General features: G+C 41.4%; 1 protein-coding gene across 1 annotated transcript in view; it reads left to right on the forward strand.

The window, feature by feature from the left end:
- The window catches only part of LOC126183543 (dedicator of cytokinesis protein 3), a 1,039,887-nt gene that overhangs the window by 282,746 nt on the left and 739,294 nt on the right, over nucleotides 1-17,847 (forward strand). The window contains exon 3 of the mRNA XM_049925613.1: nucleotides 16,084-16,124. Within this exon, the coding sequence (XP_049781570.1) occupies nucleotides 16,084-16,124 (41 nt within the window). The remainder of the gene's footprint in view (nucleotides 1-16,083; nucleotides 16,125-17,847) is intronic.

A 17,847-nucleotide genomic window follows, 5' to 3' on the forward strand; every position in this document is an offset into this window, starting at 1 on the left:
AGTTTCCACTCCGTCATCAGGCCATAGGTGGCCCATCGGCACCATCCGACCGCCGTGTCATCCTCATTGAGGATGTGGATAGGAGGGGCGTGTGGTCAGCACACCTCTCCCGATCGTTACGATGGTTTTCTTTGACCTCCTCAATTGGCATCACGAGTGTCGGCCACGCCCGACAGCGCTTAACTTCGGTGATCTGACGGGAACCGCTGTATCCACTGCGGCAAGGCCGTTGCCATTGTGTCAGTTTGACACACCCTTGCACCACTGGATCAGTGACAGATTAGAGGCCGCCCACAGTTACCATAGGTTGACTGCGAGTCGGTATTCATCTGTAACCACATTTGTTGGCTGTGACCGAGATTCCAGGAGGGAGGAAACGGTCAACGGTAGTACAAGCAAGATCAGCCACTTGCTAAAATGCAGCGCCAGAACAGATATGGTGCCTTAAATGCCTGAAAACATCCAACCATCATAGCATCTCACCTGGATAGAGATCTTGCAGCAGCCTTGGGTTACACGGTTGCCATCAGCCTGCTTGTTGGTTTCGAGAGGTTGTTTCGTGTCCTCGACGTCCGCCTCACAAAATGTAACATCTTAATATGGTGATGTGCCGACCAGGCTGGACCAATGAAGAATGGGCTTGTGTCCTGTTCACGGTTGAATCGCGGTTAACCTGGAGTAGGAATTTTTGCATGTGTTGATGAATTTCACGACTAGCATGGGTTAGATCCTTCTATTCTGTGGAAAGGGACCGGTACAGTTGTGCTATTGCTCTCGTCTCATGTTAGCAGCACATACGCGGAACTCTGAGCACTGTGATCTTTAGGCATAAAAATGTAACTGTTGTGTGACTAGGGCCTCCCGTCGGGTAGACCGGTCACGAGGCGCAAGTCTTTTGATGTGACGCCACTTCGGCGACTTGCGCGTCGATGGGGATGAGATGATGATGATGATTAAGACAACACAACACTCAGTCTCTGAGCGGAGAAAATCTCCGACCCAGCCGGGAATCGAACCCGGGCCCTTAGGATTGACATTCTGTCGCGCTGACCAATCAGCTACCGGAGGCGGACATCTTTAGGCATGATACGCTGCAACACTATGTGCACCATTTTCGATGTATGTAAGAGAATTCTGCACCAGTCCACAAGGAACGTATGAAATCTCTTCATATACATCATGACGCCCGGAAAATGGTTTTCATTGATGAATCCTGCCAATATTAGGGAACAGTTGACAATTTCCCATACGACACACAAGGGTGGTCATGTCAAATAGATGATAATGCTCGATCATAAACGGTTATCCTGATGGTCGTGTACCTGCAACAAGAATATATAGCACATCTTTAATGGCCATCTCGCTCCCGGCTTAAATTCTTTTGTACATACTCGTACATCGAACGCTTTATGCTGAAGAAATGCAGGATTAATAGCGCTACCATGGCGAATTTTTGAACTATAGAGAGCGATTTTCCAGAAATGGTAACCGCTAACATAAACTACGCTATACGGCCGGAGCCGTTCTGCACTGTCGAGTGCCATGCGGGGTCTAGCAGGCTGCACTGACAGTTTTTATGTCACTGGTGGTGAGACAACACAGTTGCTAAATACCACCCATAGCCAATGGCCAATTTCCCTTTGTAATAATTTTCTTTAGCGCTGCCATACTTTTACCAGGAAAACCCTTTGTGTTCACGTTATCGCCTTACGCATGTATTTCTTTCCGTGGAGCTCGAAGATCCACAACATAAGTGTATGTCAGAAATATACACATGACCACCTTAATAAGTGATGTGCCCGTGAAGGAACCCCAAATTAAATTAGCACCTCAGGCAACCTATAATATTGCTCGCGTACCACACACCGCTAAGAATGAACTTTTTTAGTGTTCTCGCTTAAATACACAATTATAGAAATATGCTATTGTTTATTTTGGAAGGCAGAGCATCGGTAACTGGCAGAGCTGGTGTCCGTAATGATACGTTTTTTTCAGTGAACTGTATATGACAGCATGAGATATTCACCACTCAGTGCGTGAGACATCCAGAGATGAGACAATAAAGAATTCAGCGGTTCATTGATGGTAGCGAATGTTAAGTATAGGTACTGACGATAATGACCGAATCGGCTTGCCATCTATATAATAACGGGTTCCACTCTCGTGAAAATGACTCAACAATGGAGACAATAACAGAAAATTAGTGGGTGAATAAACACCGCTGTAGTATTCTTTCCACTTTTGTTATTCACTTGTTTTTACGTTTGAATTTGCTTTGTGGTTGACCCTACTAATTAATCTACGTGAAGTGCAGTGCTGTCAAATAATGAAAATCATTCTTTGTATTTTACAGTGTGGGGCTGACTTTCACAGGAAACTCACTACACCTCGCTATTATTAGATGGTTCCCATTCCATATATATGGCAGGTAATAAACGAGATTTGTTTGCAAAGCACTCTGCACTCCACAGTAATCATACTGATTGCTTCATTGCCAGCCTGATACATCAACCATTCCATTACTCCAATACTGCTGGCTAAAATAGAATGCATGTTGTAGAAAATATCTATTGCCCCTTCCACCCCCTCTCTCTCTCTCTCTCTCTCTCTCTCTCTCTCTCTCTCACACACACACACACACACACACACACACACACACACACAGACACACAGCAAGCGTGCGCCATGGATCCGAGAACTATCGAATCAGAATTTTTTTTCTCAAAAGGAGTTCCATTTACACAGCCAGTCAAGAACGAAGTGAATGATGGATCTTACATTACCTGAAATCTTCAGGAAATTAGGTTATCAAACTGTCGCATAGGGAGATCGTAAAAAATTGATGTAGCGGATTTTTAAAATTTATGGATATGCACCACAGATTGGGTAGCAGGTAATGTTATTGGTGCTAACTGGCTCTAAAACTCTTAGGGAAAGAAATATTTCATAGGATAATTGGTGTGCTTAAAGAATACTTTCTGATTATCTATTAAAGAGAATGCGCTGTCACACTCCTCCACATTATGTATAAAGTATTTACACTACAGGCCATTAAAATTGCTGCACAAAGAAGAAATGCAGATGATAAACGGGTATTCATTGGACAAATATATCATACTAGAACTGATATATGATTAAATTTTCACGCAATTTTGGTGCATAGATCCTGAGAAATCAGTACCCAGAACAACCCCCTCTGGCCGTAATAACGGCCTTGATACGCCTAGGCATTGAGTCAAACAGAGCTTGGATGGCGTGTACAGGTACAGCTGCCCATGCAGCTTCAACACGATACCACAGTTCATCAAGAGTAGTCACTGGCGTATTGTGACGAGCCAGTTGCTCGGCCACCACTGACCAGACGTTTTCAATTGGTGAGAGATCTGGAGAATGTGCTGGCCAGGGCAGCAGTCGAACATTTTCTGTATCCAAAAAGGCCCGTAGATGACCTGCAACATGCGGTCGTGCATTATCCTGCTGAAATGTAGGGTAGAGCCACGGGTCGTAACATATCTGAAATGTAACATCCACTGTTCAAAGTGCCGTCAATGCGAACAAGAGGTGACCGAGACGTGTAACGAATGGCACCCCATACCATCGCGCCGGGTGATACGCCAGTATGGCGATGACGAATACACGCTTCCAATGTGCGTCCACCGCGATGTCGCCAAACACGGATGCGACCATCATGATGCTGTAAACAGAACCTGGAATCATCCGAAAAAATGACGTTTTGCCATTCGTGCACCCAGGTTCGTCGTCGAGTACATCATCGCAGGCGCTGTGATACAGCGTCAAGAGTAACCGCAGCCATGGTCTCCGAGCTGATAGTCCATGCTGCTGCAAACGTCGTCAAACTGTTCGTGCAGACGGTTGTTGTGTTGCAAACGTCCCCATCTGTTGACTCAGGGATCGAGACGTGGCTGCACGATCCGTTACAGCCATGCGGATAAAATGCCTGTCATCTCGACTGCTAGTGATACGAGGCCGTTGGGATCCAGCACGGCGTTCCGTATTACCCTCCTGAAGCCACAGATTCCATATTCTGCTAACAGTCATTGGATCTCGACCAACGCGAGCAGCAATGTCGCGATACGATAAACCGCAATCACGATAGGCTACAATCCGACCTTTACGAAAGTCTGAAACGTGAGGGTACGCATTTCTCCTCCTTACACGAGGCATCACAACAACGTTTCACCAGGCAACGCCGGTCAACTGCTATTTGTGGATGAAATCGGTTGGAAACTTTCCTCATACGTTGTAGGTGTCGCCAACGGCGCCAACCTTGTGTGAATGCTTTGAAAACCTAAACGTTTGCATATCACAGCATCTTCTTCCTGTCTGTTAAATTTCGCGTCTGTAGCACGTCATCTTCGTAGTGTAGCAATTTTAATGTCCGGTGAAACGTCCCGTTATAAAAAATTGTACACGACTGTGCTTAACCTGACACACAATATTATTTAGCGCAACGCAATCTGACTTTCAAAAATCCCTACAAAAGAATGGCCCTGACTAACATTAAACTATACCTTTCACAAATAACTTACCTCACAAAAATCTTCATTACTCGAACTACTGCAGTACAGCGAGCGCCACTATTGCCAGCTAAATAAAAGATTCAAACTACTGAAGGCACTAACTACTGATAGGCATAGTTAGCAAATGAAAGATATTTGTAGAGAACAAACAATGTATTTACCTTAATAGTGTAGAAAAAGCATAATATACATAATATCCATTCTGTACTCAAAAATCCGCCATCTCATTTCCCACATCCACCACTGCTGGCGGCTCACCTCCAACTGCGCAACGCTACGCGCTGTTCACATCCAGCTGCCGCTGCCCAACACTACAATGGCAGACAACAATGCAAACTAGCCACAGACTGCACACAGCACAGCCAGTGATTTTCATACAGAGCGCTACGTAACGTTGCCAATAAGAAAACATAAACAGCCTACTTCCATAGTTGCCAATAAGAAAATATAAACAGCCTACTTACATAAAAAAAATGGCTCTGAGCACTATGGGACTTAACAGCTGTGGTCATCAGTCCCCTAGAACTTAGAACTACTTAAACCTAACTAACCTAGGGACATCACACATACCCATGCCCGAGGCAGGATTCGAACCTGCGACCGTAGCAGTCGCGCGGTTCCGGACTGCGCCTAGAACCGCGAGACCACCGCGGCCGGCGCCTACTTACATAAAGAAAACATAAACAGCCTACTTACATAGCCCCCATGCTCCCCACAAAAAAAAGTTTTACAAATTTTTTTGGCCAGTGGCCAATAATGATTTGATAAAATTTTTCATAATTACACTAACAAAGATATCCAATTCACACACTTATTGATACAATGTTGGTCAAAAGCTAAAATTTTCTCACAGTCCATAAAGACAGTCCTGATCATTCATCATAATAGTAATTACAGTTTTTTTTCACAAAGTCTCATTAGTAAAAGAAATTGCACACAGAAGTAGTGGATTTCCATGCAGTCTTGACGAAGTAGTGTTGTCCTTCCAACGGAAAGACAGTGCTGACTCTTGACATGCTGACAGGTAATGGGCCACAACAGAGCAAACCCACAGCAGAGTCATTCGACGTTTTGAAGAAGATTGGTAGGTAGGTATCCCAGAGCAGACCCACTGTAGTCCTGGTAGAGAGTATGGTATTGGTGGGCCACCAGAGGTGCAGACCCACTGTAGTCCTTGTAGAGATGGCCAGCAGCCATCCGTTGCGACTGTGCAGGTGCACAATCACCATCGAAGAGTCTTGCAGAGAAGATAGCAAGTCCATAAACCACCACTTGTGCACTCACAAAGTTTTTGGAACTGTCCTTAGAACCAGCAATGCTGTTATCCAGTCCCTTGCTGAATTATTAACACATGTGCAAACACTAACAGTCCCTACTTCTCACATATTGTCCATATACTATGACCAACAGCAATGTGTGCAGTGAAATGAATGCTTACAAGTTACTTAATTTGATGAACTGGTGTCAATTATAATATTATAACATGAGAATACAGTTACAAAGGTACAAAATACATCATTAAAGAACATAACAATACAGATAACATTTGTAGTACAGGCTTTACAACAGAATAGAAATAAACATATACATCAGTGTTACAGGAATTATGACATAAGTAAATACATAAACGATCAGAATAACTTTTGAAACATCAACTTTACACATGAGCATTAAAACAAAACAGAATAAATAATGTCTAAGCATCTTTACAAGGTAAATAACATATTATTAATGCCAATTATATTTGAGGATAACAGTATTCCTCATCATAGTGAATATAGCTTAGTATTAGAAGAAGAAAAAATTCTACGAAACTACACAGAGACAGGAAGAAAACAAATAGACAAGGGTACACAAACACATAGTGGGATAACACAAAAGGAAAGGACAGGGTTTGTTTTACTGCAGTATTTTGCATGGAGATCTCCCTTCGTTCATCATTATTCCCAAAAAGTCCTATCTAAGCCTGCTTTCTGTATTCTGTTCACATCCTCTGTCAAAAATAGTTTTTCTCCACTGTACAGTATCCTTGTTTTTGGTCGCCATATGAAACGTCCCCTTATAAAAAATTGTACACGACTGTGCTTAACCTGACACACAATATTATTTAGCGCAACGCAATCTGACTTTCAAAAATCCCTACAAAAGAATGGCCCTGACTAACATTGAACTATACCTTTCACAAATAACTTACCTCACAAAAATCTTCATTACTCGAACTACTGCAGTACAGCGAGCGCCACTATTGCCAGCTAAATAAAAGATTCAAACTACTGAAGGCACTAACTACTGATAAGCATAGTTAGCAAATGAAAGATTTTTGTAGAGAACAAACAATGTATTTACCTTAATAGTGTAGAAAAAGCATAATATACATAATATCCATTCTGTACTCAAAAATCCGCCATCTCATTTCCCACATCCACCACTGCTGGCGGCTCACCTCCAACTGCGCAACGCTACGCGCTGTTCACATCCAGCTGCCGCTGCCCAACACTACAATGGCAGACAACAATGCAAACTAGCCACAGACTGCACACAGCACAGCCAGTGATTTTCATACAGAGCGCTACGTAACGTTGCCAATAAGAAAACATAAACAGCCTACTTCCATAGTTGCCAATAAGAAAATATAAACAGCCTACTTACATAAAGAAAACATAAACAGCCTACTTACACCGGTAGTGTACTTTCTTTTTTAACAGTAAAACGAATCTACGTTTTATAGATCAGCATTACATTTTTGTCTAAAAGAAGGTTCCAAAAGCACAAATTTGCCTATATTCGATTTGCTGGTGTAGGTTTTACAAATTCTTTACACGTTTGTCGAAGTACAGTTACGTGCGTGTTGGTGCACTCTGGGTACACCGAACTATTTCTGCGACTGTGGCGATCGTCGTGTTCCCGAAATTTGCTCTTTCATTTGAGCCCTCATTACGTAGCACTGTTCGATGTGTCTCCCGACAAAACAAAAAGAAACAAAATCATATTGGAATAAGTCTGGTTACCTCGATAACCAAGTGATGTATGAGACCACAGCAGGTATTTGAGTTGAAAATATACGGTTGTCTCTCGGGCGTATCCTTAGGGTGTGTCACTTTTCAAAATATACATAAATGACCTAGTCAATAACATTGGAAGACTCTTCGTGGATGATGCTGTGTGCACAGAGAAGTCGCAACGCTATAAAATTGTAGCAAAATTCAGGAAGACCTATAGATGATCAACGCTTGAGTTAAGGAGTGTCATTTGACCATCAGCAAACGAATGTAACGTATTGCACATAACTTTGAACTTTGTGTTCTGCCTTACGGCAGGTCTTGTCTTGGGGGAAGCCTCGTCAGAGAGGTCCACCGCATGAGCGTCTAGGGACGCGATTCCAGTGGTGGTTTCCCGTTGCCTTCCACTGATGATGATGAAACGATAATGAGGACAACACAAAACCCAGTCCCTGAGCGGAGAAAAATCTCCGACCCAGGGAATCGAACCTGGGCCCCTTGGCGTGGTAGATCGCTACGCTGACCACTCAGCTATCGGGGCAGACTATGGCACATTAATAGACAGAAATATTCAATTCTGTATGATTACACGATTGCAGAACGCTCACTAGAAGCAGTCACACCCATTAAATATCCGGTAGTGTGCGAACTGAGTGACAAAGTGAAACGACCTTGCAAACCTAATCGCAGGTCAAGCAGATGCCAGATCGAGAGCCACTGGAAGGACCCAGGAAGCGTAGTCGAGTCACGAAAAAGGTAGCTTACAGAACACTCCTTAGACCAATATCTGAATATTGCTCGTTAGTCTGGCATCCATACCAGATGGTTGTTGATAGATTAAATAGAAAAGAACGAAAGAATAGCATCGCGTTTCGTACAGTTTCATTCTGTAAGTGCTAAACGTTACAGAGATGCTCAACCAACTCCAGTGGCATACGCTGCAAGAGAGGCGTTGTACACCCCGTTTCGGTTTACTGGTAAGATTCCGAGAGCGTACGTTCCTAGAAAAGTCACCAGTACATTGCTTCCTCCTAGGTATATCTCGTGAACGAGTCATGAATGTAAAATTAGAGAGATTCGAGCTCACGTGGACTCACGGAGGCTTACCAACAATCGTTTTTCCCGTTGTGCGTGATCAATAAGCTACCACGTGATGTGCGCCAGATTACCAAAATTATTAAGACTTCTCGTGTTTCTATTTTTCTATTCAATTCGCATATGTTACGTATAAAGACTATCGTCTGTACAAGCCGAATTTTTCTAACTTTACCGTCTAATTCGTTTCACGATTTGTCAGTTGGGGGAAGTAGTGTTTGTTGACACGTTTCAGAACGTGGGCTCTAGCAGTAGCAGTAGGAGGAGGAGGTTAGTGTTTAACCTCCCGTCGACAACGGAGTCATCAGAGACAGAGCACAAGCTCGGATTAGGGAAGGATGGAGAAGAAAACCGGCTGTGTCCTTTCGAAGTAACCGTCCTGGCATTTGCCTTAAGCTGTTTAGGGAATTCGCGGAAAACCTAAATCAGGACAAAATGGGCATCTCTTCTTGGAAAGTGTTCTCTCTCTCTCTCTCTCTCTCTCTCTCTCTCTCTCTCTCTCTCTCTTTCCCTCTCTCGTTAATCCAACATAGCCGGCCGCGGTGGTCTAGCGGTTCTAGGCGCTCAGTCCGGAACCGCGCGACTGCTACGGTCGCAGGTTCGACTCCTGCCTCGGGCATGGATGTGTGTGATGTCCTTAGGTTAGTTAGGTTTAATTAGTTCTAAGTTCTAGGCGACTGATGACCTCAGAAGTTAAGTCGCATAGTGCTCAGAGCCATTTGAACCAATCCAACATACTAAGTGTTGCAGACCGATTAGCAAAACTGAAGAACTGATCGAAAGAACATTAAGTGCGCTCGTAGTCGCGAAGATAGACAACCATCAGCTGTAGAATGGAATGACGACAATGAAAATTTGTGCCGGACCGGGACTCGAACGCGGCTTCCTCCCTCATCGCGGGTGGTCGCCTTACCATTTGGCTATCACTGCACGACTCACGGCTAGACCCAAACTTCCATATGTCCCGGTCTGGCACAAATTTTCATTTCGTCAGTCCATTCTACGGCTGATGGTTGTCCATAATCGCAGTTGCGAGTACACCCAATGTGTTTCATAACGGCTGTAGTCGCCGCAGTGCCTGTTCCATTGAACATCCATGCACATCCAAAGGAGCTTTGCATTGTCATCAGAATATCAAGGCACTGCAATACTGTATGATCAAAAGAAGTTTTTCTTTTTTCGTGTATGAATTACACTTGTAAGTGTACTTTCATCTCACCATACGCGATTTTTGAACATTTAAGTAGCGGGCCGGAACTTTTAAATTAATTTGAGGCATTGTGGCTGGAACTGGTCATTTCCGGTGTGTGTCAGGACCCGAGTAAGCACCCAGGCAGCGCCGTATTTGCAATGTAAATCGGGTTATGTGGAAAGTGGTAATATTTTGACTAATTGTTTATTGTGATGTGGTTTGAATACTGAGAAGAACCGGAGGAAACTATTTTTATAGAATTGAACTGTATTCGCCAACTAATTGAAAGTGCTGTTTGTTCCCGATGTTTATGTACACGCGAACATGACTTATTATCAAGATGTTTGTGACTGTCTCATTCAGAGACTTAATTAATATTTCTAAGTTGTACAATGCTTCTGGAATATAAACGTATTTGCTGACAGCACGAAGTCAGTTCTTACAAACTTCAATGCAGTACTAGGTCGCAAAAATATCCTGTATCCGGACACTAACGAACAATCAATAGTTTGTTCTGGCCGAAAAAGTACGATTAACAGTTTTTAAATGTAAACTGGGGTTATTTATTTTCTCTGAAGTATTTTCAGAATATACTCGAGTGTATTTTCGAGTTTGTGGTCTGTTATTCGAAACTCGCTTTGCTGCCTACGTAATTAACGCTTCCAGGTACGATCTGTTGCAGTGTGTGCCGCGCGGGATTAGCCGAGCGGTCTCAGGCGCTGCAGTCATGGACTGTGCGGCTGGTCCCGGCGGAGGTTCGAGTCCTCCCCCTCGGGCATGTGTGTCTCTCTCTGTGTGTGTGTGTGTGTGTGTGTGTGTTTGTGTGTGTGTTTTTTTTGTCCTTAGGATAATTTAGGGTAAGTAGTGTGTACGCTTAGGGACTGATGACCTTAGCAGTTAAGTCCCATAAGATTTCACACACATTTGAACATTTTGACTAAAGTTTCCTTTACTTGTGGCGTTGATTTCCACACATTTCCCACTTGAAAACTTAAAAGGAAGACGTTCTGGTTAGTGTATTCATCTCTTGGTCTTCCTCTACGATTTTTACCCTCCACGCTGCCCTCCAATGCTAAATTTGTGACCCCTTGATGCCTCAGAACATGTCCTACCAACCGGTCCCTTCTTCTTGTCAAGTTCTACCACAAACTCCTCTTCTCCCCAATTCTGTTCAATACCTCCTCATTAGTTATGTGATCCACCCATATAATCTTCAGCATTCGTCGGTAGCATCACATTTCGAAAGCTTCTATTCTCTTCTTGTCCAAACTATTTATCGTCCACATTTCACTTCCATACATGGCTACACTCCATACAAATACCTTCCGAAACGACTTCCTGAAATTTAAATCTATACTCTATGTAACAAATTTTTCTTCTTCAGAAACGCTCTCCTTGCCATTGCCAGTCTACATTTTATATCCTCTCTACTTCGACCATCAGTTATTTTGCTCCCCAAATAGCAAAACTCCTTTACTACTTTAAGTGTGTCATTTCCTAATCTAATTCCCTCAGCATCACCTGACTTAATTCAACTACACTCCATTATCCTCGTTTTGCTTTTGTTGGTGTTCATCTTATACCCGCCTTTCAAGACACTGTCCATTCCGTTCAACTGCTCTTCCAAGTCTGCTGTCTCTGACAGAACTACAATGTTGTCATCGGCAATCCTCAAAGTTTTTATTTCTTCTCCAGTGTGTTATTTTCCTGAATGGGAGATATTGCGTCTGTTTACTCGGAAACATACATGATTTTATATTGTCCATTTCTGAAAGTACAACTAAGGTTAACAGGCACAATACAAACGTGGCTCTTCGTCTAGAAATCTGCGACCACGCCACTGTTTGCCATTCGGCCACAGATTTGGACGAACTACCCGGTCAAGCGCATCGGAAAGCGTATTGGCGGCAGGATTCAGGCGATACGCCGACGAAACGGGAGGTGCACACAGCCGTTTCTCCAGAGGCCCCTTTCTGCTGCAGCTCAGAGCAACTGCCAGAAGCCTGTCTACCACCGCCAATGCAGCTTCTAGTTGTTTGCGTACTGTGACTAAATGGCCCTGCATCCGCACACAGCCAGCATAAGCCCTAGACATTTTTAATTATTAAAGATAGATAATTAAACACCCAAAATAGATGAGAAAGGTGTAAAGCATATATAATGTAGTTCGAGACTCCATCAAGGATACTTATTATGTGGGAGTTTCCCATTTTAATTTCTGAACCTGGTTTCATTTACTTCAGCAAATACAGGGAATTTATGGTTTACTATTCAATTTGACATGTAACTTTTCCCTGAAAAGGTAGTTGTCAGAAACTTTCTTTAAGTATAACATTAATAAAAAAAAAAAGCTCGGGTGAAATTTGTAATCTCACCCTCTCACTCATCACTTAAATTTTTCTTGGTGTCTTCATTAGTTTCAAAAGCTTCGAGAGGCGTAAGATATACAAAAGAAAAACTTTTTACTTATCTTCATGTTTTTTTGTTGTTGGCTACACTTCTTGTGTCCAGAGGTACATTCTTGCATCTGTAATTTTGATTTAACGTTGTGGGTTCCTGATGACTAAATAACTGATGAAGATTTGCCTGTATTATTCTTGAATTTTATTCTTTGTCACAGTTTTCAAAATCACACCGTTTTTACAATTTCCACTTAATATTCCAAATTACATTGTTAGCGCCGATCATAAGAAAAATAAGTCTGTCTCCATCAGAGGCATGCCCACTACTACCACTACATTCTGCGGTACTCACAATATTCCAAAGAGTCTACAAAGCAAAAAAGCTTACAAACTTTCTTGATAAAAGAAGAATCAAGATATAACATTATTTTATAAATGAATCTAGAAATAAATTTAATAATCTGCGCTAGATTGTGCAGTTAATAACATAAAAACTTTGAGGTTCGATGATGACATTGTAATTCTGTCAGAGACAGCAAAGGACTTTGAAGAGCAGTTGAACGGAAAGGACAGTGTCTTGAAAGGAGGATATAATATGAACATCAGCAAAAGCAAAACGAGAATAATGGAATGTAGTCGAATTAAGTCGGGTGATGCTGAGGAAATTAGATTAAGAAATGACACACTTAAAGTAGTAATGGAGTTTTGCTATTTGGGGAGCAAAATAACTGATGATGGTCGAAGTAGAGAGGATATAAAATGTAGACTGGCAATGGCAAGGAGAGCGTTTCTGAAGAAGAGAAATTTGGTAACATCGAGTATAGATTTACATGTCAGGAAGTCGTTTCTGAAAGTATTTGTATGGAGTGTAGCCATGTGTGGAAGTTAAACATGGACGATAAATAGTTTCGACAAGAAGACAATAGAAGCTTTCGAAATGTGGTGCTACAGAAGAATGCTGAAGATTAGATGGGTTGATCACATAACTAATGAGGAGGTGTTGAATAAGGTTGGGGAGAAGAGGATTTTGTGACAACTTGACTAGAAGAAGGGATCGGTTGGTAGGACATGTTCTGAGGCATCAAGGAATCACCAATTTAGTATTGGAGGACAACGTGGAGGGTAAAAATCGTAGAGGGAGACCAAGAGATGAATACACTAAGCAGATTCAGAAGGATGTAGGTGCAGTAGGTACTGGGAGATGAAGAAGCTTGCACAGGATAGAGTAGCATGAAGAGATGCATCAAACCAGTCTCAGGACTGAAGACCACAACAACAACAAGTTTACCAGAAATTTCGTAATTTCAGATATTTCTAAAAGAAAAATAATTTTATCTGTATAGATTGCAACAACATAACTTGTTTTTATACATTCTAGTCTGAAACACAATACATCGTATACAAAATCAAATGAAATTCCTTCAGTGAAACAGCCGAGAATGTTCACCTACACAAGAATCTATAGTATACATAGTATCGGTTTTTTTTTATTTAAAAAAAAGGTATTGTTAGCGGAGGGTGTCCCATTAGAAGTTGCATTACAGTTTAATTGCGGTCGATTGTTTACGTAAATAAAATTTCCATAGGAGTGGAAAACGGTCTAATTCTTGCTGCAACAAATGTCAGCAGCAAAGTTTGAAGGAATGTCGGGTTATTCATAACGAGAGTGATAGTTCGACAGAAATCGTGGCAGAATGAATGAAGTCTCATTAGATCTGTTTATTGTGCAAAAATATTGAAATTATTCCTTGAAGACAACTTTATATTTCAATGTCATTAATCATAAAACTAATCTTGCATGGTAAACTATACACAGCACTCATTGTCTGTAATTGTACTTTCTTTTTTATTTCTGTTTGGCGTAATTGAGACAATCTTCCATTGTCAAGGGCACTATATTACGTTCACCATTCTCGTACATCAGCTTATACAGAAAAGATAATATAAAGAGCTCATGCCACTCTGAACTCCTTAAAATCAGGCACATGCTGATACTTGAAAACGGTTTAGGTAAGCAGTACAATTAAAAAGCAGTCTGGCTGTTGTGCTGACTAGAGCAATTCCGATTACAAATCCAGGTTTCGAACTTTCAAGGCTGCACCTCTTCCGACAGTAAATATAAGACAGTAATATGTGGAGAATGCATTACCTGCTCGGTTAACTGACTTACAGAGTCCCGATTCGAACGTATGGGGTCACCATCACTTAATGTCGTCGGCTGAGTCTGGATAAACCGGAAGGAGGACTGCCTCCAAGGATGATGTGTTAAGTCAGCCTAACAGCCCTAGAAGCAAAACGTTTAGTGCAAATGTGTGTTTCATCCCTTGCAGAAAGTTATCGGCAGAATTAAAAAAAAAATATGTTGATGCTATATAAACATTCCGATGTGATTTTAGTGTCCCCTTCACATTTTTCAAACCTGGATTATGAAACCATATCGACGAAAACACGAGGCACAGAGGTTATTGCTGTTAATACGGCTATTTCCCGATAAGTAAAGATTCAGTTCCAATAAAAATTAGGTGATACGAAAAGTGAGATCAAAATGGCCGTGTCAATTCCAAACTGCTCCAAGTGCGAAATTTCTGCCGTGAGTGAAGAAGTAGATGATTTTTTTAGACTATGGTGTGGCGCTCAATAAAACCTGCGAACACACACGTACTACTTCCATAAGTGGCATTGAATCATCATCACTCTTGCAGAAACATTTTTTGGGACAATTGGGTAACGTCTGGTTGAGGTTGCCGTCAGCATTAGCGACCAGTGATGATTTTCTCTATGATATTTCAAAATACTTGGACGTAGATGATGGAAATGTAGAAAAATAACCAGATCTATGTTGCGACCATATAATATGAAGCCGGCCGTGGTGGCCGAGCGGTTCTAGGCGCTTCATTCCGGAACCGCGCGACTGCTACGGTCGCAGGTTCGAATCCTGCCTCGGGCATGGATGTGTGTGATTTCCTTAGGTTAGTTAGGTTTAAGTAGTACTAAGTTCTAGGGGACTGATGACCTCAGATGTTAAGTCCCACAGTGCTCAGAGCCATTTGAACCATTTATAATTTGAAAATATCATGCTTGAGAAATGTAATTTACGCCTTACGCTTTTAATTTTTTTTAAACACTTTTTTTCGGCGCTGTAGCTTAAACTGAAGCGGGAGAAAAGAAAGTATGTAGCTACCGCATACGCCCTCTAACGCACTGAACAATTATCTGGCGCTTGCACTTGATAGTTTAGTAGATAAGGCTCGAAGCCTGCAGTTACATTAGGTGACAGCAGATTCCACAAAATTTTTATCATCCACTAGAGACCGTAGCAATGATTCTTCCTGATTGAATTAAAGCGAACTGATGCTCCAACGTTCAATAAGTATGTGCTGAAAACATTTCCCTCGTAAAAGATAACTTGAAACAGACCGTACGTGGCTTTGTTATGTGGTGGATCTCATACAGTTGCAAAATGTGCACAAAAATTTGGCAGAATATTTTTCGAACATTCAGCTGCCCTCTGCGCTTACGTTCCTCACTCGCCCGTTAAGTCGTCCAGATGATTGATCTTACTGAAACTCAAGAAATTATTGTATGCTTAAAGATATCAGTGAGAATGTAACTTCGAACAGTAATAGCATAGAAAGCTTCCGAAGGTGATCCTAAGAAACATCTATGATGAGAACGCTGTGTTTGATTTTGATTTGTATTTGTTGTAACGGTATTGTTACCTTATTTTCACACTTTGTTATTTTTACAACTCTGATACTGTATATTTTTCTGCCAACACAGTGCAGTGTGTGTTAAATTTGAATAAATGTTTTGCTTGTATATAGTTTTCATTTGCAATTCGTTTTCTTCCACAGGTTGGTACAGAGGATTCTCGCAGAAAAACAGATCGATAAAGGTAAGGAAATAAATTACAAATTTCCGCTGCTCAAGTTGTTTAGTTCCACCATTTTTTCTGCCGTGCAGCAGTGAAACAGCTAAACCGTGTTTTACATGTTTACTATAATTGGCCTGCCTTTTACTGTTTAGATAGTTATCTTACTGCTGTTTTAACTAGTTGTAGCACACTATGTCTTAACGTGAACTCTCAATGAAAATATTTTAGCCGGAAACGTTTTTCCCTAAAGTTTACAGTTTCATCAAGCTTAACATGCTACTTCATGAAAACAGGGAATAAAAGTATGGGTACAATTATTAAAAATCTGAATTCCTGTAGACATTACAAATCTTTCTCGTTAATGCCAGGCTATTGGCGAGCTTTGTAACAGTTAAGCATTTGTCACCTCCCATGTTGCATGTTCTGTGCACTAAATCCTTCTCCTTTGACTTTATAATCTTCACAATCCGCGATAAATTCTGTTTCGATTGACGCTTTAAATCTCTACAGAATTTTTCAATTAGCAATACTTTTTGCAGCAAATAACTGTTATTTTACTCCTTCATGGACACGATAGTGATTCGCGGATTCAATCAGCGGGACATTTGAAGATGTAAATCAACACGCAAAAGACACACCTCATAGGTAGACGGGTTTTATGTAACTGTCTGATATAGTGTGTTTATTATCCGTGCAAATTCTTACACAGTATGTGCGCGAAGTATTCGGACCCCACCCAATAAGTGTGTTACAGATATCGACATACTGACTGCGTGGAACGCAGCGACAATGTCTGTTGTTGGGCGAGAAACGAGAGCAGTTTATTCTGCAGAGCGTAAACACTTCATGCGTTGTAAGATAATTCGATGCCTCTAGTATAAAAATCAGGTTGCAAGGTTCGTCTGCTCTAAAGTCAACTATTCCCGATTTCGTTGTCAGGCAGATATGTGACAGTAAGCTGTAGAAACATGCATGATCGTGGGAAAGATAGACGCCACCTACAGGAAAATTAAATAAACTTTTGAAGAAAAGAGAAGCAGCGGCTGTATCAATGTATAGAGCTCAGATGGCAAGCCAGTTCAAAGCAAAGAACGGAAGGCTGAAAAGTGGAAGGAATATATGGAAGGGCAATACAAAGGGTATAAATATTATCTCGAGTACACGACGTTCCCTTCGAGTTATTGAGCTCCTTGGCAGAATATACCCTTTGATATGCAAGACATGAGACAGGGGAAATAAGCTTAGACTTAAAGAAGAGAGTAATAATTACAGTTCCAAGGAAGGCAGGTTCTGACAGGTGTGAATATTACAAAACCAATAATAAAATCATGGTTGCAAAATACTGAGACGAGTTATTTACGAAAGGATGGAAGAACTAGTAAAATTCGACCTCTGGAAAGATCACTTTTGGTTCCGGAGAAATGTAGGAAAATGCGAGGCAATGCAGACAGTACAAGTTAACTTAGAAGATGGAATCAAAAATGGTAAACTTGAATTTATAATATTTGTAGATTTTTTCATCGTCAGGCGATGCTGCGAAAATTAGATTAGGAAATGAGACACTAAAAGTAGTAGACGATGTTTGCTATTTCGGTAGCAAAGTAAGTGACAATTACCGAAGTAAATATGATATAAAATGCAGATTTACAATACCAGGCAATGTGTTAGGATGTTTTTTCTGGAAGTATTTGTTTGGAAATAGTCTTCTACAAAAGTGAAACGTGAAAGATAAGCAATTCAGGCA

The sequence above is a fragment of the Schistocerca cancellata genome, chromosome 4 (genome assembly GCF_023864275.1).
Source record: "Schistocerca cancellata isolate TAMUIC-IGC-003103 chromosome 4, iqSchCanc2.1, whole genome shotgun sequence".
NCBI classification, from domain to species: Eukaryota; Metazoa; Arthropoda; class Insecta; order Orthoptera; family Acrididae; genus Schistocerca; species Schistocerca cancellata.